The sequence below is a fragment of the Cheilinus undulatus genome, linkage group 20, assembly GCF_018320785.1.
Source record: "Cheilinus undulatus linkage group 20, ASM1832078v1, whole genome shotgun sequence".
Lineage (NCBI taxonomy): Eukaryota > Metazoa > Chordata > Actinopteri > Labriformes > Labridae > Cheilinus > Cheilinus undulatus.
In genome coordinates this window covers 41,070,897-41,097,286 of record NC_054884.1, presented here as the reverse complement: position 1 = coordinate 41,097,286, position 26,390 = coordinate 41,070,897, and the positions used below count along the sequence as shown (strand labels likewise).

Sequence of the window (26,390 nt, the reverse complement as noted above, 5' to 3'; positions counted from 1 at the left end):
GAATGGACCCTGATAAACCAGAGAATGGACCCTGATAAACCAGAGAATGGACCCTGATAAACCAGAGAATGGCCCCTGATAAACCCAGAGAATGGACCCTGATAAACCCAGAGAATGGCCCCTAATAAACCCAGAGAATGGCCCCTGATAAACCCAGAGAATGGCCCCTAATAAACCCAGAGAATGGCCCCTAATAAACCCAGAGAATGGCCCCTGATAAACCAGAGAATGGACCCTGATAAACCAGAGAATGGACCCTGATAAACCAGAGAATGGCCCCTGATAAACCCAGAGAATGGCCCCTAATAAACCCAGAGAATGGCCCCTGATAAACCCAGAGAATGGCCCCTAATAAACCCAGAGAATGGACCCTGATAAACCCAGAGAATGGACCCTGATAAACCAGAGAATGGCCCCTGATAAACCCAGAGAATGGACCCTGATAAACCAGAGAATGGCCCCTGATAAACCCAGAGAATGGCCCCTGATAAACCCAGAGAATGGACCCTGATAAACCCAGAGAATGGACCCTGATAAACCCAGAGAATGGCCCCTGATAAACTCAGAGAATGGCCCCTGATAAACCCAGAGAATGGACCCTGATAAACCACAGAATGGCCCCTGATAAACCCAGAGAATGACCCCTGATAAACCAGAGAATGGCCCCTGATAAACCCAGAGAATGACCCCTGATAAACCAAAGAATGGCCCCTGATAAACCCAGAGAATGGCCCCTGATAAACCCAGAGAATGGCCCCTGATAAACCCAGAGAATGGCCCCTGATAAACCCAGAGAATGGCCCCTGATAAACCCAGAGAATGGCCCCTGATAAACCTAGAGAATGGCCCCTGATAAACCCAGAGAATGACCCCTGATAAACCAGAGAATGGCCCCTGATAAACCCAGAGAATGGCCCCTGATAAACCCAGAGAATGGCCCTTGATAAACCCAGAGAATGGACCCTGATAAACCCAGAGAATGGACCCTGATAAACCCAGAGAATGGACCCTGATAAACCCAGAGAATGGCCCCTGATAAACCCAGTATGTGAGTTCATGGCGGTGTAGGTCATGGCGGCGTAGTCTTGATGTGGAGGCATAAACCTTACAGGCTCTACAGATAGGGGAAGTAAAACTAATGTCCAGTGGGGAACCCAGAGTAGATCTGCTCAGCCTAGACTGTCTTCAAACAGTATTTTCACATCATACCGAGAGATCTGGTAAATTCAGACATGTTTATGCGATACGTTCTTTATAAAGTCACAATTAAAAATAACTTAGCAGGAGTAGAAGGGTCATGGGGAGAAGGTCACACAGGAAAGGAAGTGTTGGCTGGACGTGGTTTCACACTAAAGAGGATAAGGGCTTATGATTAGGGTTGACTTTTTATGAGAAACAACTTTTGTTTTCAAGTTCTGAGATTAAAGCCAGAATAATGAGATTAAAGTCAGAATGCTAAGATTAATCCAGAAATGTGAGATCATAGGCCTAATTCTTGGATTAAGCCAGATTTTTGAGATTCAAGTCCTTATTCTTGGGTTAAATTCTAAGATTCAAATCAGACCCTTGGGATTAAATTCGGAATTCTACGGTCAAAGATATGAGATTAAAAACCAGAATTCTGAGATTAAAGTCTGAGTTGTAAGATTTATGTCTGAATTCTAAGATTAAAGTCCAAAATATCTAAGAATAAAAACAAAATTCTGAGACTAAAACCAGGATTCTGAGATTGAAGCTAGAAATCTGAGATTAAAATCAGAATTCTCAGATTATTTCAGAATTCTGAGATTAAAGAGGGGGTATTTTACTTTTCTGATTTTTAAAACATAAATATAAATTCACAATGTTGGGTGTCCATACTTCACTTATGCAAATTTTCAAACCGCAAGATAAACGTATGCGGCAGAAATCTTGCAATTAGCGTGTAAACTGATGAAAATGGTTCGTTGAAAATCTCTCCGAGATTCTCCTGAGACGAGATTTCGATGGAGTAAACTGATGAGGTCATCACAATAGGATCTCCTGACTGGTTCGTGGTTCATCCGTGCTGCCGGCAAAGCGGAACAGACCGCCCCCACAAGGCCTTTTAGCCATTTAGCCAATTAGCAACAGAGTAATTAAAGACTTACCAAACAGATACATCCTGCTCTATCCTTCGCTGCTGCTGGTTTTCTTCCCCCTCTCTCTCCAAACTATCAGGATCAGACTCCGGGTCTAACACGTACGGACGTATATCAAAACATTTTACTCAGTCGGACCGGTTCATTCAAGGTTTTCAACTACTAGCATAACAACATTAGCCACATTAGAGGGGGCAGGCATAAAACATTGAGCCCTGCCGCCAGCCAGCCTCCGAAAAATCGGCCAATCGGAGGAAAGCAGGTCCGTGGGGTGGGGGGTGTTGAAGAGACAGCAGCGAAAACGAAGCATTTCAGACGGAGGTTAAAATAAAGGTTTGTCAGGATGCCAGTGTGAGAAACATGAGGAGTTTTTTTGAGCTGTAAACCATGTGAAGCTACTGCGTGGGTATCAGAGAGATGGTGTAAAGCCTTGAAAAAAGGCATAATACCCCCACTTTAAAGTCAGAATTCTGAGACTAAAATCAGAATTTTTAGATTAAAATCAGTAATCTGAGATCAAGTCATAATTCCATCTCAGTCTAAATGTATCTTTAATACTTAAAGCTGGTAAAAACTGGCCCTTAAATGTTCCCATATTAAAAAAATACACGGCTGAGTTTTTTATACTGGATCTAAAAACGTCCACGGGAAAAATGTCTTCTTTTCTTTTTTGGAGAAGAATCACTGATGCTTCCGCGTGGTTTCTCTTAGATTAGACGTTAATCCATTCAAACATGAGAAAGTGCATCACCAGAGACCCAGACAAACTTTACCAGATAGCTATTTTCTAACTTTTACGTCCATGGAGTCTGTCACCCAACAGTCTTCTCACACGTTGTTAAAATTCCACTCAAGGACAGAAATGTTGGACTTCCAACTCTTTCTGTACTCAGCTCTGAAGCTCCTGGTGTCCCATGGTCTCAGGTTAAAGGTCCCACTCGTCTTTAGACTCTGTAGACGTGTGATGGTGTGTTCATGCTGTGCACGTTTTCAGGCGATCTTACAGCTGTTTCTGCAGCTCTGTGCAGACGGGCTGAGAGGTGGCGGCCGGATCAGTCTTGGCTTTTTCAGCAGCGCAGCTCCACTCCTCTTGGTGGCGCCGTGGTGAGCGTTGGCAGTGACAGAGTACGAGCGTCCGTGCATCATGCGTGCGTTGAGGCCATTGGCCATGGAGAAGGACTTCAGGTGAGACTTGAGGGTGAGCGGAAGGGGGAGCTTATCCACCAGGTGGACAGGTGTGCAGGAGACGATGGAGCGACAGCAGAGGTCCTGGAGACTCAAAACTGAGAGCGAGGGGACGAGAGAGAGAGGGGGACGGGACGAGAGAGAGAGAGGGGGAGATGGGATAACAGAGAGAGAGGGAGATGGAACGAGAGAGAGAGAGGGAGATGGGATGAGAGAGAGAGAGGAAGACGGGGCGAGAGAGAGTGAGGGAGATGGGACGAGAGAGAGAGAGGGACGGGACAAGAGAGAGAGTGAGGGAGTTGGGACGAGAGAGAGAGAGGGAGATGGAGCGAGAGAGAGAGAGGGAGATTGGATGAGAGTGAGTGAGGGAGATGGGACGAGAGAGAGAGAGAGGGACGGGACAAGAGAGAGAGTGAGGGAGATGGAACAAGAGAGAGAGAGGGAGATGGGATGAGAGAGAGAGGAAGACGGGGCGAGAGAGAGAGAGAGGGACGGGACGAGAGAGAGAGAGGGAGATGGGACGAGAGAGAGAGAGAGGGAGATGGGACGAGAGAGAGAGGAAGACAGGACAAGAGAGAGAGAGGGACAGGACAAGAGAGAGTGAGGGAGATGGGACGAGAGAGAGAGAGGGACGGGACAAGAGAGAGAGAGAGAGGGAGATGGGGCGAGAGTGAGAGGGAGATGGGACAAGAGAGAGGGGGACAGGATGAGAGAGAGAGGGAGACGGGATGAGAGAGAGAGAGGGGGAGACGGGGCGGGAGAGAGAGAGAGGGAGACGGGACAAGAGAGAGAGAGGGAGATGGGAACGAGAGAGAGAGAGGGACGGGACGAGAGAGAGAGAGAGGGAGATGGGACAAGAGAGAGGGGGACAGAATGAGAGAGAGGCAGACGGGGCGAGAGAGAGAGAGGGAGATGGGACGAGAGAGAGAGCGGGACGGGACAAGAGAGAGAGAGGGAGATGGGACGAGAGAGAGAGGAAGACGGGACAAGAGAGAGAGAGGGACAGGACAAGAGAGAGAGAGGGAGATGGGACGAGAGAGAGAGGGAGATGGGACGAGAGAGAGAGGGACAGGATGAGAGAGAGAGGGAGACGGGACGAGAGAGAGAGAGGGAGATGGGCAAGAGAGAGAGAGGGAGACGGGACAAGAGAGAGAGAGGGAGATGGGACGAGAGAGAGAGAGGGACGAGAGAGAGAGAGGGAGATGGGACGAGAGAGAGAGGGAGACGAGACGAGAGAGAGAGACGGGACGAGAGAGAGAGAGGGGGAGACAGGATGAGAGAGAGGGGGAGATGGGACAAGAGAGAGAGAGGGAGACGGGACGAGGGAGAGGGGGGACAGGACGAGAGACAGAGGTAGGCAGGGCGAGAGAGAGAGAGAATTTTTTAAAAATTTTGAATCATAATTGTACCTTAAAATCTATAGAGTTTAAATAAAGACTCTGATTAATAACCTGTAAATTTTAAAGGCAAACCTAGATTTCTGATACATTAACAGTGCCTTTGAAAAGTATTAATCCCCTCAATTTTTTGGGGGTTTGCTCTACGTTTTATTGATTTTATTCACCAATAATGGTGGATATACTTTGTTTTTCCGACAAAAAAATTATAAAAATACCCTCTCCACTCTCAAAGTGAAAACAGATTTCTACAAAGTAACGTCAATTAAATAAAAATATATTTTTTTAATATAAGTGAAAGTGATTTAATTCTAAAACTGTGCTTTAGTGTCCAGCAGAGGGCAGCACATGTCTGACTGACACTGAGCATGAAGCTCTGCTGGTTGACTTCATGGGGATTTAGGAGAGAGAGTTTCATTTTAACATGAAGGGGCTCAATTTTAAGACACTTTTTTCACCAAAAATTTGGGACACTGTGTTAAATGTGGATAAAAAAGAAGTCAATAATTGCCAAATCACATAAACCCATATTTGATTCAGAACATAAACAACAATTCAGATGTTTAACATTTTACCATTTCATGAAAAATATGAGCTCATTTTGAATTTGATGGCAGCAACACATCTCTAAAAAAGCAGGGTCTGTCCCTGTCCCTACTTTTTTGAGATGTGTTGCAGCCATCAGATTCAAAATGAGCTCATATTTTCCTGAAATGTCTCAGTTTAACACGTGATATGTTTTTTCTGTTCTACTGTGAATCAAATATGGGTCTTATTTCTACACTGCGTCCCAGCTTTTCTGGAACTGTGATGTGTTCGCTGAGATATCGTGAATATTCTCCTGACCTTTGTTGGGTCTCCACAGTCGCTCCATGCCGTGTCTCATCAGAACGATGCGAGCGAGCTCGGTGAACGACTCGGTGATGTTGAAGTTACACAGCGGACTGACCTCGAAGAAGGTGACCCCCAGCTTCTCTGCGTACACCTGCGCCTGCTCCGTGGTCACCTGACGCTTGTAGGCGTGGTGGAGACGGTTCCCGACCAGGATCTTAGGCACCCCTGGGGCATGCTGGGTAAACAGGGAGGGATCTTTAGTGAGTTAAAGTTTGGTTTCTTTGCCCAGGTCAGTTTTACTTTGAGGCGTTTCCTAATGTTGGGACATGAGAAGCTTTCTGAAACAGCGGTGAATGAAGAAGCCAGCAGGAACAAAGAGCATTAAAATAGTTAGAATTTTTAAAATCTTCAGACAGACCACATGAGCTGTGACAGCTCAAATCAGACAGCTGAGGCAATCAGCAGTACTGCACTACAGCAGTCTCATGGTGTCACTGTTTCATCTGACCTGGGCTTTATTGAGCAGAGTCTAGAAACCTGATAGCAGAGTCTGAGTTCTGACTTTAATTTTACCTCAGAATCTCAGATTCTCTAAGATTTAATATCAGACTTTAATCTCAACATTCTGAATTTAATGTCAATATTCTGACTTTAATCTCAGAACTCTGACTTTAACCTCAGAACTCTGACTTTAATCTCAGAACACTGACTTTAATCTCAGAACTCTGACTTTAACCTCAGAACTCTGACTTTAACCTCAGAACTCTGACTTTAATCTCAGAACTCTGACTTTAACCTCAGAACTATGACTTTAATCTCAGAACTCTGACTTTAATCTCAAAATTCTGACTTTAATCTCAGAACTCTGACTTTAACCTCAGAACTCTGACTTTAACCTCAGAACTCTGACTTTAATCTCAGAACTCTGACTTTAACCTCAGAACTCTGACTTTAATCTCAGAACACTGACTTTAATCTCAGAACTCTGACTTTAACCTCAGAACTCTGACTTTAATCTCAAAATTCTGACTTTAACCTCAGAACTCTGACTTTAACCTCAGAACTCTGACTTTAATCTCAGAACTCTGACTTTAACCTCAGAACTCTGACTTGAATCTCAGAACTCTGACTTTAATCTTAAAATTCTGACTTTAATCTCAAAATTCTGACTTTAATCTTAAAATTCTGACTTTAATCTCAAAATTCTGACTTTAATCTCAGAACTCTGACTTTAACCTCAGAACTCTGACTTTAACCTCAGAACTCTGACTTTAATCTCAGAACTCTGACTTTAACCTCAGAACTCTGACTTTAATCTCAGAACTCTGACTTTAACCTCAGAACTCTGACTTTAACCTCAAAATTCTGAATTTAATCTTAAAATTCTGACTTTAATCTCAGAACTCTGACTTTAATCTCAGAACACTGACTTTAATCTTAGAACTCTGACTTTAATCTCAGAACTCTGACTTTAACCTCAGAACTCTGACTTTAATCTCAGAACTCTGACTTTAATCTTAAAATTCTGACTTTAATCTCAAAATTCTGACTTTAATCTCAGAACTCTGACTTTAATCTCAGAACTCTGACTTTAATCTCAGAACTATGACTTTAATCTCAGAACTCTGACTTTAATTTCAGAACTCTGACTTTAATCTTAAAATTCTGACTTTAATCTTAAAATTCTGGCTTTAATCTTAAAATTCTGACTTTAATCTCAAAATTCTGACTTTAATCTCAAAATTCTGACTTTAATCTTTAAATTCTGACTTTAATCTCAGAATTCTGACTTTAATCTCAAAATTCTGACTTTAATCTCAGAACTCTGACTTTAACCTCAGAACTCTGACTTTAACCTCGGAACTCTGACTTTAATCTCAGAACTATGACTTTAATCTCAGAACTCTGACTTTAATCTCAGAACTCTGACTTTAATCTCAGAACTCTGACTTTAACCTCAGAACTATGACTTTAATCTCAGAACTCTGACTTGAATCTCAAAATTCTGACTTTAATCTCAGAACTCTGACTTTAACCTCAGAACTCTGACTTTAACCTCAGAACTCTGACTTTAATCTCAGAACTCTGACTTTAACCTCAGAACTCTGACTTTAATCTCAGAACACTGACTTTAATCTCAGAACTCTGACTTTAACCTCAGAACTCTGACTTTAATCTCAAAATTCTGACTTTAACCTCAGAACTCTGACTTTAACCTCAGAACTCTGACTTTAATCTCAGAACTCTGACTTTAACCTCAGAACTCTGACTTTAATCTCAGAACACTGACTTTAATCTCAGAACACTGACTTCAATCTTAGAACTCTGACTTTAATCTCAGAACTCTGACTTTAACCTCAGAACTCTGACTTGAATCTCAGAACTCTGACTTTAATCTTAAAATTCTGACTTTAATCTCAAAATTCTGACTTTAATCTTAAAATTCTGACTTTAATCTCAAAATTCTGACTTTAATCTTAAAATTCTGACTTTAACCTCAGAACTCTGACTTTAATCTCAGAACTCTGACTTTAACCTCAGAACTCTGACTTTAATCTCAGAACTCTGACTTTAACCTCAGAACTCTGACTTTAACCTCAAAATTCTGAATTTAATCTTAAAATTCTGACTTTAATCTCAGAACTCTGACTTTAATCTCAGAACACTGACTTTAATCTTAGAACTCTGACTTTAATCTCAGAACTCTGACTTTAACCTCAGAACTCTGACTTTAATCTCAGAACTCTGACTTTAATCTTAAAATTCTGACTTTAATCTCAAAATTCTGACTTTAATCTCAGAACTCTGACTTTAATCTCAGAACTATGACTTTAATCTCAGAACTCTGACTTTAATTTCAGAACTCTGACTTTAATCTTAAAATTCTGACTTTAATCTTAAAATTCTGGCTTTAATCTTAAAATTCTGACTTTAATCTCAAAATTCTGACTTTAATCTCAAAATTCTGACTTTAATCTTTAAATTCTGACTTTAATCTCAGAATTCTGACTTTAATCTCAAAATTCTGACTTTAATCTCAGAACTCTGACTTTAACCTCAGAACTCTGACTTTAACCTCGGAACTCTGACTTTAATCTCAGAACTATGACTTTAATCTCAGAACTCTGACTTTAATCTCAGAACTCTGACTTTAATCTCAGAACTCTGACTTTAACCTCAGAACTCTGACTTGAATCTCAGAACTATGACTTTAACCTCAGAACTCTGACTTTAATCTCAGAACTCTGACTTTAATCTCAGAACTCTGACTTTAATCTTAAAATTCTGACTTTAATCTTAAAATTCTGACTTTAATCTCAAAATTCTGACTTTAATCTTAAAATTCTGACTTTAATCTTAAATTCTGACTTCAATCTCAAAATTCTGACTTTAATCTTAAATTCTGACTTTAATCTCAAAATTCTGACTTTAATCTTAAAATTCTGACCTTAATCTCAAAATTCTGACTTAAATCTCAAATTCTGACTTTAATCTCAACATTCTGGCTTTAATTTTGAAATTCCAGCTTTAATCTCAAAATTCTGACTTTAATCTCAACATTATGACTTTAATCTCAGATTTCTGACTTAAAGCTCAAAATTCTGACTTTAATCTCAGATTTCTGACTTTAATCTCAGATTTCTGACTTTAAGCTCAAAATTCTGACTTTAATCTCAGAATTCTGATTTTAATCCCAGAAAAAGGACTTTATTAGAATTTTGACATCAATATCAGAATTCATCCTAATCTTTAACCCATTAAAGCCTGAAAACAAAAATTATAGCCAGAAAATTCTCTTTTTTTGGAACTGAAATGCTTATTTAACTTTCTACTTTCTACTCATAAAAATCCAAATTCCAAAATCCAAATCTAACATATATATATTTTTTGTATCTCATTTGATACATTAGGTGTTTTTTGTAACTGATAATCCACTTTAAGGCATTTTTATCATTTATCAGATTGTATTCAGAAGTTGTTTTTAGTCACTTATTGATCATATTGATTAGATAGAGGTATCATTAAAGAATGTATCAAAGGTGATACAACAGGCTTTAAGGGGTTAATCCCCCCCCCCCCCCCCCCAACAAACAAAAAAGGTGTTTCCAATCCTTTTCTGAATGCTTGCTTTAAAGGTGCAGTGTGTAGAATTTGGCTGCATTTCGCCAAACAGAGACGGTGTAAATGGGGTATAATTTTTATATATTTATGTGAAGTATGTTAAAGTAAGTGCACAATAATCCCCTTTAAACTTTCGTTTTCTTTTTACAATATTAGAAAAAAGCTTTTTAAATTTACATTACCGCAGGTCGCCCTCACGGAGGCTGACATAACGAACCGCCATGTTGTCTACGGCAACGTTTTGGGGACAGAAAGAGCGGAACGCGATTTTTAAATACGAACCTGCCTGCCGGTCCTGAAAGCTACCTGGAAGGCAGTGGAGAAGAAGACTGACCTATAATCTATAAAAATAGTGGTTACAAAAATGAATGAATAAACCCTCACCTCGTCACTGCTGTAAATGATCCTTTTTGGTCTTCACAGGCTCTCGCCCCTTAGTGATTTGATGTTTTGGTAACAGATGGGCTCATTCTAAAATCTGAACGCTAGATGTCGCTAAAATTCCAAATTCTACACAATGCACCTTTAATGACGATGATTATAATCATTATCATTATTATTAGTATTAGAAACTATGATGGATCAGGTGATAATTGACCTGAAAAGAGATGCTTCTAAATATCCTGTACACCAACATTGATTGGGTTTTACTTGAGTTGTAAAGGGGCCCTGTATTAGTCGTTGTCTGGGGCGTCTAAATGACAAAAAGCGGACCTGGGACCCACTGATGAGAGTATGTGGTGTTTGATTCTGACGTCCAGGCTGCTATCAGAGCTGCTTTTGTCTGCAGCCATGTGTGGGTTGTTGTTGTGAACGTCGCTGACTCACTAAGAGAGGAGCCCAGATTGTCTGTTAAATAACAACATGCTGACAGGAGTAAAATATCATGTCTTATGTAACAATCAAACGCAAAAACATTCACAGTCGTAGTGGAGAAAGGTGAGGGACGGATCGATCACTGACCTCATCTATCTCTTTGATCCAGCGATCGATGCCGTCGAAGGACCAGCGGTTCGTGATGTCATACACCAGGATGACGCCCTGAGAGGAGATGGAGAGCCATTAGACTTATTAGGAAAGGAGAGAGAATATAATAATCTCATGATCCAACACACATGATGACATCATCAATAAAACCAGTCTGGGTGTATCAAGGGCCATTCTCTGGGTTTATCAGGGTCCATTCTCTGGGTTTATCAGGGTCCATTCTCTGGGTTTATCGGGGGCCATTCTCTGGGGTTATCAGGGTCCATTCTCTGGGTTTATCAGGGTCCATTCTCTGGGTTTATCAGGGTCCATTCTCTGGGTTTATCAGGGACCATTCTCTGGGTTTATCAGGGTCCATTCTCTGGGTTTATCAGGGTCCATTCTCTGGGTTTATCGGGGTCCATTCTCTGGGGTTATCAGGGTCCATTCTCTGGGTTTATCGGGGTCCATTCTCTGGGTTTATCAGGGTCCATTCTCTGGGTTTATAAGGGTCCACTGTCTGGGTTTATCAGGGGCCATTCTCTGGGTTTATCAGGGTCCATTCTCTGGGTTTATCAGGGTCCATTCTCTGGGTTTATCAGGGGCCATTCTATGGTTTATCAGGGTCCAGTCTCTGGGTTTATCAGGGTCAATTCTCTGGGTTTATCAGGGTCCATTCTCTGGGTTTATCAGGGCCCATTCTCTGGGTTTATCAGGGGCCATTCTATGGTTTATCAGGGTCCATTCTCTGGGTTTATCAGGGTCCATTCTCTGGGTTTATCAGGGGCCATTCTATGGTTTATCAGGGTCCAGTCTCTGGGTTTATCAGGGTCAATTCTCTGGGTTTATCAGGGTCCATTCTCTGGGTTTATCAGGGCCCATTCTCTGGGTTTATCAGGGCCCATTCTCTAGGTTTATCAGGGTCCATTCTCTGGGTTTATCAGGGGCCATTCTCTGGGTTTATCAGGGCCCATTCTCTGGGTTTATCAGGGCCCATTCTCTGGGTTTATCAGGGTCCATTCTCTGGGTTTATCGGGGTCCATTCTCTGGGTTTATCGGGGTCCATTCTCTGGGTTTATCGGGGTCCATTCTCTGGGTTTATCGGGGTCCATTCTCTGGGGTTATCAGGGGCCATTCTCTGGGTTTATCAGGGGCCATTCTCTGGGTTTATCAGGGTCCATTCTCTGGGTTTATCGGGGTCCATTCTCTGGGGTTATCAGGGTCCATTCTCTGGGTTTATTGGGGTCCATTCTCTGGGTTTATAAGGGTCCACTGTCTGGGTTTATCAGGGTCCATTCTCTGGGCTCATAAGGGTCCACTGTCTGGGTTTATCAGGGTCCATTCTCTGGGTTTATCGGGGTCCATTCTCTGGGGTTATCAGGGTCCATTCTCTGGGTTTATCGGGGTCCATTCTCTGGGTTTATCAGGGTCCATTCTCTGGGTTTATCAGGGTCCATACTCTGGGGTTATCAGGGTCCATTCTCTGGGTTTATCGGGGTCCATTCTCTGGGTTTATAAGGGTCCACTGTCTGGGTTTATCAGGGGCCATTCTCTGGGTTTATCAGGGTCCATTCTCTGGGTTTATCAGGGTCCATTCTCTGGGTTTATCAGGGTCCATTCTCTGGGTTTATCGGGGTCCATTCTCTGGGGTTATCAGGGGCCATTCTCTGGGTTTATCGGGGTCCATTCTCTGGGTTTATAAGGGTCCACTGTCTGGGTTTAACAGGGGCCATTCTCTGGGTTTATCAGGGTCCATTCTATGGTTTATCAGGGTCCATTCTCTGGTTTATAAGGGTCCACTGTCTGGGTTTATCAGGGGCCATTCTATGGTTTATCAGGGTCCATTCTCTGGTTTATAAGGGTCCACTGTCTGGGTTTATCAGGGGCCATTCTATGGTTTATCAGGGTCCATTCTCTGGTTTATAAGGGTCCACTGTCTGGGTTTATCAGGGGCCATTCTATGGTTTATCAGGGTCCATTGTCTGTTTTATAAGGGTCCACTGTCTGGGTTTATCAGGGTCCATTCTCTGGGTTTATCAGGGTCTGTTCTCTGGGTTTATCAGGGTCCATTCTCTGGGTTTAACAGGGGCCATTCTCTGGGTTTATCAGGGTCCATTCTCTGGGTTTATCAGGGTCCATTCTCTGGGTTTATCAGGGTCCATTCTCTGGGTTTATCAGGGGCCATTCTATGGTTTATCAGGGTCTGTTCTCTGGGTTTATCAGGGTCCATTCTCTGGGTTTAACAGGGGCCATTCTCTGGGTTTATCAGGGTCCATTCTCTGGGTTTATCAGGGTCCATTCTCTGGGTTTATCAGGGTCCATTCTCTGGGTTTATCGGGGTCCATTCTCTGGGGTCATCAGGGTCCATTCTCTGGGTTTATTGGGGTCCATTCTCTGGGTTTATAAGGGTCCACTGTCTGGGTTTCTCAGGGGCCATTCTCTGGGTTTATCAGGGTCCATTCTCTGGGGTTATCAGGGTCCATTCTCTGGGTTTATCGGGGTCCATTCTCTGGGTTTATAAGGGTCCACTGTCTGGGTTTATCAGGGGCCATTCTCTGGGTTTATCAGGGTCCATTCTCTGGGGTTATCAGGGTCCATTCTCTGGGTTTATCGGGGTCCATTCTCTGGGTTTATAAGGGTCCACTGTCTGGGTTTAACAGGGGCCATTCTCTGGGTTTATCAGGGTCCATTCTATGGTTTATCAGGGTCCATTCTCTGGTTTATAAGGGTCCACTGTCTGGGTTTATAAGGGTCCACTGTCTGGGTTTATCAGGGGCCATTCTATGGTTTATCAGGGTCCATTCTCTGGTTTATAAGGGTCCACTGTCTGGGTTTATCAGGGGCCATTCTATGGTTTATCAGGGTCCATTGTCTGTTTTATAAGGGTCCACTGTCTGGGTTTATCAGGGGCCATTCTATGGTTTATCAGGGTCTGTTCTCTGGGTTTATCAGGGTCCATTCTCTGGGTTTAACAGGGGCCATTCTCTGGGTTTATCAGGGTCCATTCTCTGGGTTTATCAGGGTCCATTCTCTGGGTTTATCAGGGTCCATTCTCTGGGTTTATCAGGGTCCATTCTCTGGGTTTAAAAAGCCCAATTAATGGTGATTTTGATTTTGCTGTGACTGCCCAGCCCTATCAGGGGCCATTCTCTGAATAATGAACAGAGTAGTTCCTCTTAGCATCCTGTCGTACCGTCTGCAGAGAGAGTCCCCTACTCTTCCATAGATCAGATCTTCAGCAGTCAGAAGACAGAAACAGACCTTCTCTGGTCATACGGGTCATAAATGTAGGATGCCCCCTAACCGGGTCTTAACAGCACAATCCGATTTTTGTGAAGGCCATGATCGAGTCCAACCAACAGACACAATAAAGATTCATGATCAGCTTCGAGCCTCGCTGTGGCAATGGTGTCACTGTTGCCATGGCGATGTCTCCTCTGTACCCGCTAAAAGCCTCTGATGAGTGCCGCCGCCAACAACAACACAACTTCATTCAGAGAGAAGAGCTCTTTCTTTTTTTCTCCACTGAGAACAAAAACAAGGGCAGTCTGTGGAGGTTTGATGAAGGTCCTCACACATCAGCTTGAGTCTGAGGTCACGCGACAACAACAACAAGAAAAACAACAACAACAACAACAACAACAAGAAAACAACAACATCAACAAAAACAACACAACAACAAAAACAACAACAAAATCAACAACGATAACATCAACAACAACAATTAAAACAAAAACAAAAACAACAAAAACAACACAACAACAAAAACAACAACAAAATCAACAACGACAACATCAACAACAACAATTAAAACAAAAACAAAAACAACAACACAATAACTACAACAAAAACAAGGGCGGTCTGTGGAGGTTTGATGAAGGTCCTCACACATCAGCCTGGGTCTGAGGTCACGCCACAACAACAACAAAACAACAACACTCACAACAGCAAGGACGACAACAACAACAACACAACAACAACAAAAACAACAACAACACAACAACAACAAAAACAAAAACGATAACATCAACAACAACAATTAAAACAAAAACAACAACACAATAACAACAACAAAAACTAGGGCGGTCTGTGGAAGTTTGATGAAGGTCCTCACACATCAGCCTGGGTCTGAGGTCATGCCACAACAACAACAAAACAACAACACTCACAACAGCAAGGACGACAACAGAAATACCAATCACAACAAACAGAATGACTTTGACAACAGCTGTTTAATGACATCATTCATGTGTGTTGGATCGTTAGCATTATTGCTAGCATCCTGGCTAACAGTGATCTCACAGTCCAACTGTAATCAGGTTCTGATGTTCAATTTTTCATTTGTGACATTTTTTAATGTGTTTCAACACTTTTCCTGACAATTTTTGCTGGGGTTTTTGCAGCTTTTTGCCCAATTTTTTCGCTTTAAACCATGTTTTTTCCCCCTCTTTTCACAATTATTTACTCTTTTCCCAGTGAAGTTGTCTCAGTTTGTTTGACTTTATTTTCTGGCATTCTGACACTAGTACACGTCGCTGCTAAGCTATGAAGTCTGGTATCCATTTCACCACTTTTTACAACCATTTCTAAAATTCGTTTTACCATTTTTGGCCACTTTGACCCACATTTTGTTTTTTATATTACACCCATTTTACCGCTTTTGTGCCACCTTTACCCAATGTTGCCACATTATTTGCCAATTTCAGCAAGTTTTTGCCGATTTTTGCCCTCCTTTGCCAATCCTTACTCATGTTGATAGGAGTGTTTATTCTTCAGGTTAAAAATAAAATAATGTTATCAGCTTAACTTTACATGGACCCTGATTTTGCTGGCCTCTATGGACCCCTAGTTTCGTGGCTTTCCCCATGCCCCTTCTTATGGGCGGCCTTGCTAGCACATCACAGTAGTTTATCTGATACACGAAGGTGTGCTTTAAGGATGAAGAGGACGAAACATTCTTTTCTAAATACAGAGCAAAAACGTACCTGAGCTCCTCTGGAGTACGATCTGAAAATGGTGCAGAACCGACCCTGGCCAGACGTGTCCCTGAAACACAAAAGAAAGTTAGGACAATGACAAATCAGAAACCAATTTAAGCTACGTCAGCATCTATAATAATAATAAAAAACATTACCAACTTTAAGTCTAGAATTATTCTGTTTAACCACCTTCTTATGCTGATTGCACACTAGACCACAGACAGGAGGGAACATTATAAACCTCCAGAAGCACACAGCTGACTCCAGCAGCAGGAACACTGGAGGAACGGCAGTTTTTCACTCTTCTACCAGCACGATATACAGCCATGACGGGTGCTGTTCACTTTAACCATGACAGTTAGTGATCTAACGTATTAAGAGTGGCAGAGACTGGTTAAAAGTGGCAAAACTATGGTAAAAATGGAGAAAAGCAGTTAAAAAGTGGCAGAGATTGACGTAAAGAGGCAAAACTACAGCAAAAATGGAGAAAAGCAGTTAAAAAGTGGCAGAGGTCGGCTAAAAGTGGCAAAACTATGGTACAAATGGAGAAAAGCAGTTAAAAAGTGGCAGAAATGGGCTAGAGGTGGCAAAACTATGGTAAAAACGGAGAAAAGCAGTTAAAAAGTGGCAGGGGTTGGCTAGAAGTGGCAAAACTATAGTAAAAATGGAGAAAAGCAGTTAAAAAGTGTCAGAAATGGGCTAGAAGTGGCAAAACTATGATAAAAAAGGAGAAAAGCAGTTAAAAAGTGGCAGAGGTCAGCTAATAGTGGCAAAACTATGGTAAAAATGGAGAAAAGCAGTTAATAAAAGTGGCAGAAAAGGGCTAGAGGTGGCAAAACTATGGTAAAAATGGAGAAAAGCAGTTAAAGAGTGGCAGAGATAGGCTTAAAGAGGCAAAACTATGATAAAAAATGAGAAAAGTAGTTAAAAAGTGTCAGACATGGGCTAGAAGTGGCAAAACTATAGTACAAATGGAGAAAAGCAGTTAAAAAGTGTCAGAAATGGGCTAGAGGTGGCAAAAATGTGTGATAAAAATGGAGAAAAGCAGTTAAAAAGTGTCAGAAATGGGCATATAGTGGCAAAACTATGATAAAAATGGAGAAAAGCAGTTAAAAAGTGTCAGAAATGGGCTAGAGGTGGCAAAACTATGATAAAAATGGAGAAAAGCAGTTAAAAAGTGTCAGACATGAGTTTCAAGTTGCATAAAAGGGGAAAAATTTGCAGCTGAAGAAGGGAAAGGGTTAAAGGAAGAGAAATTTGGCATAAAGTGGCAAAAATGTGTTTAATATGGAAACAATGTGGCAAAATCGTCAGAAACAGAGATGAAAGTGTTAAAAGTGCCATGACTTAATCATTTCCTGAAACCTGTTTTGACAACTTGTCAAATGTTTGAGCACACTGTGGCTTAGCTCTGAATCCTAACATTACTTTCCTTTAGTGTCCATCCATGTTATCAGTACCAATAAAAGGTCATTCTGTTTAAGAAAAAGGTTGACATTTAGAGATGCTTTATTGTACTACAGCATAAATAAATACAATGCAGCTTTTGTTTGTTTGATAGGAGTGGTTTTATTCTGGTTCACAGCCACTCTTTATAACGGACCAGGACTTTCCAGACCTCCATGGGCCCCCAAGCTCTCCCCTTATTCCCCCCTTATGGGCGGCCTTGCTAATGTGGAGGCAGACCAGCGGGAGGGAGGAGGCGGGGCTACTGTGCTCATGCATTCAGAACCATCATGTCTAATGTAAAATCACTGTTAGAGGTCAGTCAGACTAAGCTGCTTTTTAAAGTCCAGTTTTGGTTTGAAGAACACATCATTACTATCAACAGCATAAGCTGAACTGACTTTCAACTTTGCAGTCGTCATAACCCCTCCAGGCCACTGTACAGCCTTTCACACAAACACAGGACTGGACCGTGTCTGTCTCCGAGTCCACTGAGAAAAACAAGCCCGCTCCCCAACAGCAGAGCTGAATACCAGAGCTGTGTTTTCATTGGCTCGTTGGCCGCAGGCCTGCTACCTCTGACCCGGGCCGGCTGCTTGGGAGTACATCAGGTGGTCTAATAAACCCGGATCAGATTCATGGAGATTTAACGCTGAGAGAGTCTGCTGTAAGAGCTCATTTTCAGAACGTGACCATAAAATCATCACTAACACGAGCTGGGAGTGTGGAGAAAGGCTGGCAGCGCATCAGGATTCAAGATTCAAAGAAGACTCTGCCACATAAGAGGATGTTTGTTAACACTGAACTAGAACATTAGGAAAGTAATGTTAGGATTCAGAGCTAAGCCATGATGTGCACAAACCTCAGGATATCAGAGAACAGAGCAAACAACCTGAGACATCTGTAAAAAAGAGACAAATATAGGGGGAAACAGACAAAAGGGGTTCAAATGGGCAGAAATGGGTGAAAAGCAGCAAAAAAAGAGGTCAAACTTATCAGAAAGTGAAGAAACCAGGTTAAAAAAAAAGGGACAGAAGTGGCAATATGAAGATAAATGAGTCAAAGTGGCAAAAATGGATGAAAAAGGACAGAATTTGGCATAAATTGGTTAAAAATGGTAAAATAAAAAAAGTGGCCAAACTGGCAAAATATGGCAAAAATAGACAAACAATTGTAAAGACAATATGGCAGGAATGGTTAAAAATTAGTAGAGAGTGGCAAAAGTGGATTAAAAATGGCAAAAATGGGTTCAAAGTGGTAAAAGAAAAAAGAATGTGGCATCAATTATTGAAATAAGAGCAAAACGGGTTAAAATTGGTGAAAAGGTAAAAAAAAAAGGGGGGGGCATGCTCTGGGTTTATCAGGGGCCATGCTCTGGGTTTATCAGGGGCCATTCTCTGGGTTTATCAGGGGCCATTCTCTGGGTTTATCAGGGGCCATTCTCTGGGTTTATCAGGGGCCATGCTCTGGGTTTATCAGGGGCCATTCTCTGGGTTTATCAGGGGCCATTCTCTGGGTTTATCAGGGGCCATTCTCTGGGTTTATCAGGGGCCATGCTCTGGGTTTATCAGGGGCCATTCTCTGGGTTTATCAGGGGCCATTCTCTGGGTTTATCATGGGCCATTCTCTGGGTTTATCAGGGGCCATGCTCTGGGTTTATCAGGGGCCATTCTCTGGGTTTATCAGGGGCCATTCTCTGGGTTTATCAGGGGCCATGCTCTGGGTTTATCAGGGGCCATTCTCTGGGTTTATCAGGGGCCATGCTCTGGGTTTATCAGGGGCCATTCTCTGGGTTTATCAGGGGCCATTCTCTGGGTTTATCAGGGGCCATGCTCTGGGTTTATCAGGGGCCATTCTCTGGGTTTATCAGGGGCCATGCTCTGGGTTTATCAGCGGCCATACTCTGGGTTTATCAGGGGCCAATCTCTGGGGTCATCAGCCATGCTCTGGGTTTATCAGCCATTCTCTGGGTTTATCAGGGCCATGCTCTGGGTTTATCAGGGCCATTCTCTGGGTTTATCAGGGCCATTCTCTGGGTTTATCAGGGCCATTCTCTGGGTTTATCAGGGCCATTCTCTGGGTTTATCAGGGCCATGCTCTGGGTTTATCAGGGCCATTCTCTGGGTTTATCAGGGCCATTCTCTGGGTTTATCAGGGCCATGCTCTGGGTTTATCAGGGCCATTCTCTGGGTTTATCAGGGCCATGCTCTGGGTTTATCAGGGCCATTCTCTGGGTTTATCAGGGGCCATTCTCTGGGTTTATCAGGGGCCATGCTCTGGGTTTATCAGGGGCCATTCTCTGGGTTTATCAGGGGCCATTCTCTGGGTTTATCAGGGGCCATGCTCTGGGTTTATCAGGGGCCATTCTCTGGGTTTATCAGGGGCCATGCTCTGGGTTTATCAGGGGCCCAAATAGATTGGTATTCCCTGGTATGGCTCTGCCCCATATTAACTTATTGAGTGCCACTGACATATATATACGTCAAAGTGTTTTTACGGTGGCTGGCACAAGGGGGCGCTCTCATGCTCCCTGTGAGTAATTTTGGGGCCTTATGGGATACGTAGTTGGAACACTACAGTCGGAAGTGACAGTAGATCAAACATCAGAGGTGGAGACCCCGGGGTCAAAGAGCAGAGCGATCGTTACGGAGGTAATCTAAGCTAAAAGTTCTAACTTGGGGGAGCAGGTGGCCTAGAGGTTAAAAGGTGCTCCCCATGTACGTGGGCGGCCCAGGCACTTTACCGCATGTGTCTCCTCCACTCTTGACCCTGTTTCTGACTCTATCCACTGTCCTCCTCTATCTAATAAAGGCACAAAAATGCCCAAAAATAAATTAAAAAAAAAAAAAAAAAAAGTTCTAACTTAGACGCTGGTAGAAACTTTAAATATTTGCCTGAGAAATCGCTGACTCACTGAAACCGACACTTAACGACAGCGAATCTAGGGATCGGCGCTTTTATTGATCTGCCTCGGCCGGCAAAGAGGCTAAAGAATGCCGTGAGGCTCCCCCCCGTGTGTTGGAGAAATAAGGCAGCCTCTCACCAGCTGGATGCATACAGCGACAAGCAGGAGAGGACGTGGGCATATAGGGGGTCCCGTGGAGGCTGCCCAGTTCCAGAGTGTGAATGACAGTGACTGGAAGCAATGTTATTTATTTAACAATAAAATCACATTTGTAATACAATTTTTTAGATGTCTTTTATGTCACTGAGGGCAAAATTATAACATTCAAATCACTGTTCTGCTTGACAGACTCTCTTTCACAAAAATGCATTTTTCTCAGCTTTCTAGAAAAAAAAGTGGTCTTTTTGGTGAAACTAGCCTCTATTCAACTTCAGATAAATCAAGAAAGGAACAAGCTGCAAACAAACGTTTTTTTCCATGATGAAATAGAGAGATTCTTCTTTCATTTGAGCTATTTGGTGTTTTCAGAATCATAGTACAAATTATTCTGTGGGTCTTGAAAGATGACTCAAAATGGCCAAAAATGCTGGCACAAGCCACTTTTCATTTTATAAAAGGGCTGGCACTCAATGAGTTAACAACAAACTAATCCCTGTACTTTTAGACTTAACGGTAGTAAAACAATCATTTATTTCATGAATGGTGTGAAACTATTGAGATCAGATTCAGGTCCCCGTCGCCCAGCCCTAGTGAGAAGCTGGACTTCCTCAGAGTGTGTGCATCCGTGAGCGTGAGGAGGAAACACACACAGCATGGACTCCAGGCCCTCTGAGGTATTTTTAGAGCTCTCAGCCGAGTCAATATTAAATTATTAATCTGAAACTTTGTTTGATGTTTAAGCGGATGAGATGCTTTAGCTCTTTTGTGTGTCTGTGTGCTTTAAGTGCACTGTAATCCCTCCTACTCTGAGTGGAGGTTTAAACATGTAGTCTCTGTATATTTCTGCTGCCTTTATTATTTATGCATGGCTCCATTTATTCTATTCACACTGCCTATAAGAAGTATTTGCACCTCTCCTGATTATTTTTCTGCATGTTTGTCACATGTAAATGTTTCAGATCATCAGGCTAATCTGAATAGAAATAGCAGATCTTCCGTGTTTCCTCAGCTGATGTCTGTCCAGCCTCACTCATTATAATGGGAACTCTATTTTTAGAGATCCGGAGCAGAGTCGCAGCGTGCATTAATTTTTTTCTCTGCTAAAGAAAAACAATAACTTCCTAACACTGGGTGTCTTCTGTTTTTTGTTGCTGTGACATCAAACAGGCATCCTTATTCTTTGACTTTGAATCAAATGGTGGTGGGACAGCTCTAAGTTGCTGGGATGAGGAATGACCGTAGATCAACTTTTAAGCCTTTTACTGTCTAAAACATAGAGATAATCCCATTATCCAGTGAGGCTGTGGTTATGGATTGAATAAACAGATATCTAATAATAGAAAAACCCTGAGAGAGAATTTAAACCCACCCAGCTGCAGCCAACATGTCGGCCGTAGGCGGTGCCACCTGAACCGGCTCTTTATCCCGTCAAACGGCCTCACACGCTTCCTGTTTATCTCTGCTCCTAACTCTCCTCTTAAGCAAGCAGCTTCTCTGATGATTCACATGACCTGACAGGAGCACGGCGAGGGAAAACGGTGAGAGTCGAGGATTTCTCGGAGGGAGAATAACACGAGTTTATCCGGAGACGGAGTGAAGGTGTGAGGGAGAGAGAGAGAGGAGCTTACCAGAGCTGCAGCTTGACTCTCCTCCCGTCCAGGAGGATGGTGGTCGTCTTGTAGTCGATCCCTGAAACGAGACGGGACAAAAACAAAGAACACGTCAGGAGAAAATGTTAATAGAGAATAAAGTGAAGAAAAAAGATTCTTAAAGGCAGAGATTCCTGCAGAGATTTTACCAGAAGTCAAATAACTTATTAACCCAGCAGATGTTTAGTGTGAATTATCTGAGTGTTGAAAAAAAGAACAGACTGTAGTAGAATGCAATCAAATCTCAATGAGCCAGGCTGTGAAGAAGTCAACAATGAGAAGGTTTATCAGAGAGCAGTGGGGGAGATTCAGCATGATATGATATGATGGAGCGCAATGCAAGGATACACCATACAAGGTAATAATACATGATGGGATGCAATGCAGTACAACATAAAAGGATTTGACACGATACGTTGTGATGCAATTTAATGTGATGCAATATAGCACTACGCTATGTAATAAGATGCATTAAGATTGATTTATATCACACAGCCCAACACAGAAGGTAAGAGATTATGATCCTACAGCAGACAGTAGCTATGAAAGTATACAAAACAATAAGACGGGATACGCTACGGTTGGTAAGCTAAGGTACGACACTTTTCAGTACGGTGTTGTGTGATAAGATATAATTATGATACATGACATTGCATAACGTTATGTTACCTTACGTTATGTAATGTTACAATATGAGACAGGGCAATATCAAACGCTACGTGAGGGTTCAATGTGATACCAAACGTTTCAGTACGATGTGATGTGATTAACCTTATAAAACAATATGTTACTTTACGTTACATTTTGTGATTTCCTCTTTCATAACTGTATGTTATGTTACATTACGTAACGCTGCATTACATTGTAACATAAGATTCCATAAGGTATGATGGATAAAACGTTATGTCACGGTAATACAGTAAGTTTTAGTAAGATATGATACATAATACATTATGTTACTTTATGTTATGCTATGCTACATGACACTGTGTAATGTCACATTATGTTAACTTACATAATATTATGTGATATTTTGTAATGTTCATTACATTACATTTCATTATGTCGCCTTACAATCTGATATGATACATGACATTACAATACGATACCATATGGAACATTTTAATGCAATGCAGTACATTTCAGTTCAATGTAATTTAATACATTTTACAGTATGATAAAATGTGATGCATTCTTTAGGTTACTTTATGTAAGATTACATTATTTTATGTCACACTACATAAAATAACGTAATCTAATGTTACATTATGTTACATTGTGTTCAGTAATGATGTGGTCATAGATGATGAGGTACAATAGTTATGTTATATGTTTTATGATATTATATGTTACAGTAGGATGTAATGAGATAGAATGTAGTAAGATAAATAATGTAATATTATATTAAGTAACATTTAATGGTTTGACAGGTTTGATACGATACAGTTTGTTTTTGTAAGCTGTGATGTTAAATGACAACACATTTTGTTATGTAACATTACGTAACGTTGCATTATGTAATATTAGACTCTGTAATGCTACAATGTGTAACTTTAAGTTATATTACGTTAGATTATGTTATGTTTCATTACATTACGTTACATAACGTTCTATTACACTATGTTACATTGTGGTTTGGTAGGGTAGGATATGGTATGACACTGTAAGTTTGAGTAAGGTGTGATGTCATATGACACAATACGATAATTTATGTGACACTACATTACATTTTCTTTTTTTAGATAATGTTATGTCACTTAATGATTTGGTAGGGTATGGAATTTGGGAAGGGTATGGAATGGAATGATATGTTTTAGTAAGATTTGATGTAAAAGGCACAATCCAGTTAACATTATGTTACTTTATGTTTTGTTACATTACATTTCATTTTATTAAACAATGTTATGTTACATTATATTGCATTACATTCCATTGGCCTACATTGCATTAAGTTACGCTGCATTACGTGCCATTGTGTTAAGTTATGTTGTGTTAAGTTACTCCGAGTTACGCTGCATTACATTATGTTGCGTTACCTAACCTTATGTCACATTGCATTACATTACACTGTGACACATTACATTATGTTACATTTCATAACGTTACATTACATTAAATTGCGTTACATTACATCACATTATGTTACATTACGTTACATTTCATTACATTTCATTACATTTCATTACATTTCATTACATTACATAGAGTTATGTTATGTTATGTTGCCTTACCTTATGGTTGCCTTAGGGTGTGGTATGGTAATATACTTTTCTGTGAGATGCATTGTGATAAGACACAATATGATACATCATAATTATCATTATATGGTTTCTGTAATGTTATGTTTTGTTACATAACGTTACAGTGTGGTGGGGTATGCTACAGCATGGAACAGTGTGGTATGATATGATACGTTAAGGTAATGTGTTCCTGTGAGATGCTATCAGTGCTAACAGTCCAGTTTTGTTTACGTTGGATTACAGAGCATTAATTGGAGCTACAGCGGCTTCTACTGGCAGGAGGCTGCATAGCAGTTCTATTACAGGAAAGCATATCGATTTACTGAGTCACAATCCTGCTGCCAACTCCAAAGAGTCCTGCTTTGAACCCTTTAGTTGGCTAATGGTGCATATCTAAAGTTTACGGCTGAAACCAGCCCTAAAATAACCCTGCTGCTTCGTCCACATTTCTGTGCCGGACTCCACCCCGACCAGGAGTGAAAAAGTTCATGCTGTGAGGGACACGTGGAAAAAGGCAGCTCAGATAGACTTTAGGAGCATGAGCTGTCTGAATATTTGGAAATGTTCAGGGATGCATGTGTGAAAACTGCTTTAGAGACTTTGAAAGGAAATGAGAGGTTAAGTAGTGTCACTTTAAAGAGGTTTCATGGGGATTAGAACCAGCGACCTTTCAGCCTCCATGCGAATGCTTCCTCCGACAGCAGATTAACAAAATCCACCGCTGGAGGCTCCGAGCTAAGACGGCTGCAGATTTCCTCTAAAATACCCCGAGATTTGTACCAACACCCGCCAGCTTTACAGAAAGACACACGAACGCACCCTCGCTCTCCTGATTAGCTGTTAATATCAGGCTGCTGCCACCGAGGCTCCGCCGGGAACAAAGGTGGCGAGCGGCTCGTCTCTTTTATTACAGTAATTATCAGGAGCTGTCTGAGGAGCGACGGCTCTGCCACGCTTCAACAATATCTGCAGAGTGCACACAGAAATGTACGTTATGTAAATGCTTTGTTTCTGAGCTCACAGTTACAGTAACACAGAGAGGTTCAGACGCTTTAGTCACCTGAAACCAGCAGAACCAGTCTAGCCTCAGCTCTGACTGGTTCCCACTAACAGCCCACTACATGTTACCTCACAGATACATTCAGTCATGTCGATGGAGTTAAAGATGACTCTAAAAACAGCTCTACGAATCAGATTCATTGTCAACAGGCCAGTAACATGACTGGGCATAAAAGGAGCATTTTAGAGAGGCAGAGTCTCTCAGGAGTAAAGATGGGCAGAGGCTCACCAATCTGTGAAAAACTGAGATTAAAAACTGGAACAATTTCAGAAAAACTTTGAATATTCCACCATCTACAGTCCAAAGGAAGCCCTGATAGCCTCGATATCATCATGGATTTTGTTTAATAATACGCTGATAGTAGGGTATCATCTGCATAGCAGAGAACAATTCCAGTATGGAAAATTTCCCAGTATTCCCTTTTTAAAATGTTTTAACTAAACTTTGTGAAGTGATACTGCAGTGGTTTTATGTTACTTACATTATTGTTGCCAACAGCTGCTTCATTTAAAAAAAATCCTTCTTTTCACAATCTATAGCTTGCAAATATCAGGAAACAACTGCTACCTATTAGCAGTTTCAAGAGAATTCAGAGATACTCAAGAAGCCTCGGTACAGTTGGCTGTGCCATCCACCAATGACAGTTAAAGCTGGATCATGGAGAGAAGAAGCCATATGTGAACAGGATCCAGAAACACCGCCGTCTTCTCTGGACCAAAGCTCATTCAACATGGACCGAGGAAACATGGAAAACTGTTCTGTGGTCAGAGGAAACATGGAAAACTGTTCTGTGGTCAGAGGAAACATGGAAAACTGTTCTGTGGTCAGAGGAAACATGGAAAACTGTTCTGTGGTCGAAGGAATCAGAAATTTGAAATTCTTTTTGGAAGCCATGGGCACAGTATCCTGCAGACTTTATCAAGATCTCCATTAGCATTAGCATGAGCATTGGCTATTCTTTCTGGTGTCCTGTGGACCAGGGGTTCTCAACCTTTTCAGCCCACGACCCCCAAAATAAAGGTGCCAGAGACCGGGGACCCCCACTGTACCTGAAGGTGGCTGAACACAGCCATGCACAATCAAGAACAGTCATCTGCAGACAAGCCTGCCCTTAAGTGGGATAAATGGGAGAGCTTTCTGGGGCCCAGCCAAACTGGGGGCCCATGGAGGTCAACGAAATCATGGTCCACTGTAAAGTTAGGCTGTGAGATCCATACTTTATAGTTAACCTGAAAAAATAACCACCCTTGTCAAAAAAACACAAATATCTTGTTTAAGCATTTGTGTAGAATGAAAAATTGATATAAACTGGCAAAAAGTGTTAACTG

General features: G+C 41.8%; 1 protein-coding gene across 1 annotated transcript; it reads right to left on the bottom strand.

Annotated features, from left to right (window-relative positions):
* Positions 1 to 2,507: 2,507 nt before the first annotated feature.
* Positions 2,508 to 23,735, bottom strand: LOC121528047 (ras-related protein Rab-40B-like). The gene is made up of 6 exons (XM_041815152.1): positions 23,729 to 23,735; positions 21,742 to 21,802; positions 15,610 to 15,670; positions 10,622 to 10,699; positions 5,549 to 5,771; positions 2,508 to 3,403 (listed from the first exon to the last, which is right to left on the bottom strand). Exons 1-6 carry the CDS (start codon positions 23,733 to 23,735, stop codon positions 3,111 to 3,113), a joined length of 723 nt encoding a protein of 240 aa, XP_041671086.1. The 3' UTR covers positions 2,508 to 3,110.
* Positions 23,736 to 26,390: the final 2,655 nt, after the last annotated feature.

Coding starts and splice junctions, on each gene's coding strand:
- LOC121528047 (XM_041815152.1), bottom strand. Junction 15,671..21,741: donor AGAGTCAAGCTGCAGCTCTG/GTAAGCTCCTCT, acceptor TTTGTGTTTCAG/GGACACGTCTGGCCAGGGTC. Junction 3,404..5,548: donor ACTGTGGAGACCCAACAAAG/GTCAGGAGAATA, acceptor CCTCGCTCTCAG/TTTTGAGTCTCCAGGACCTC.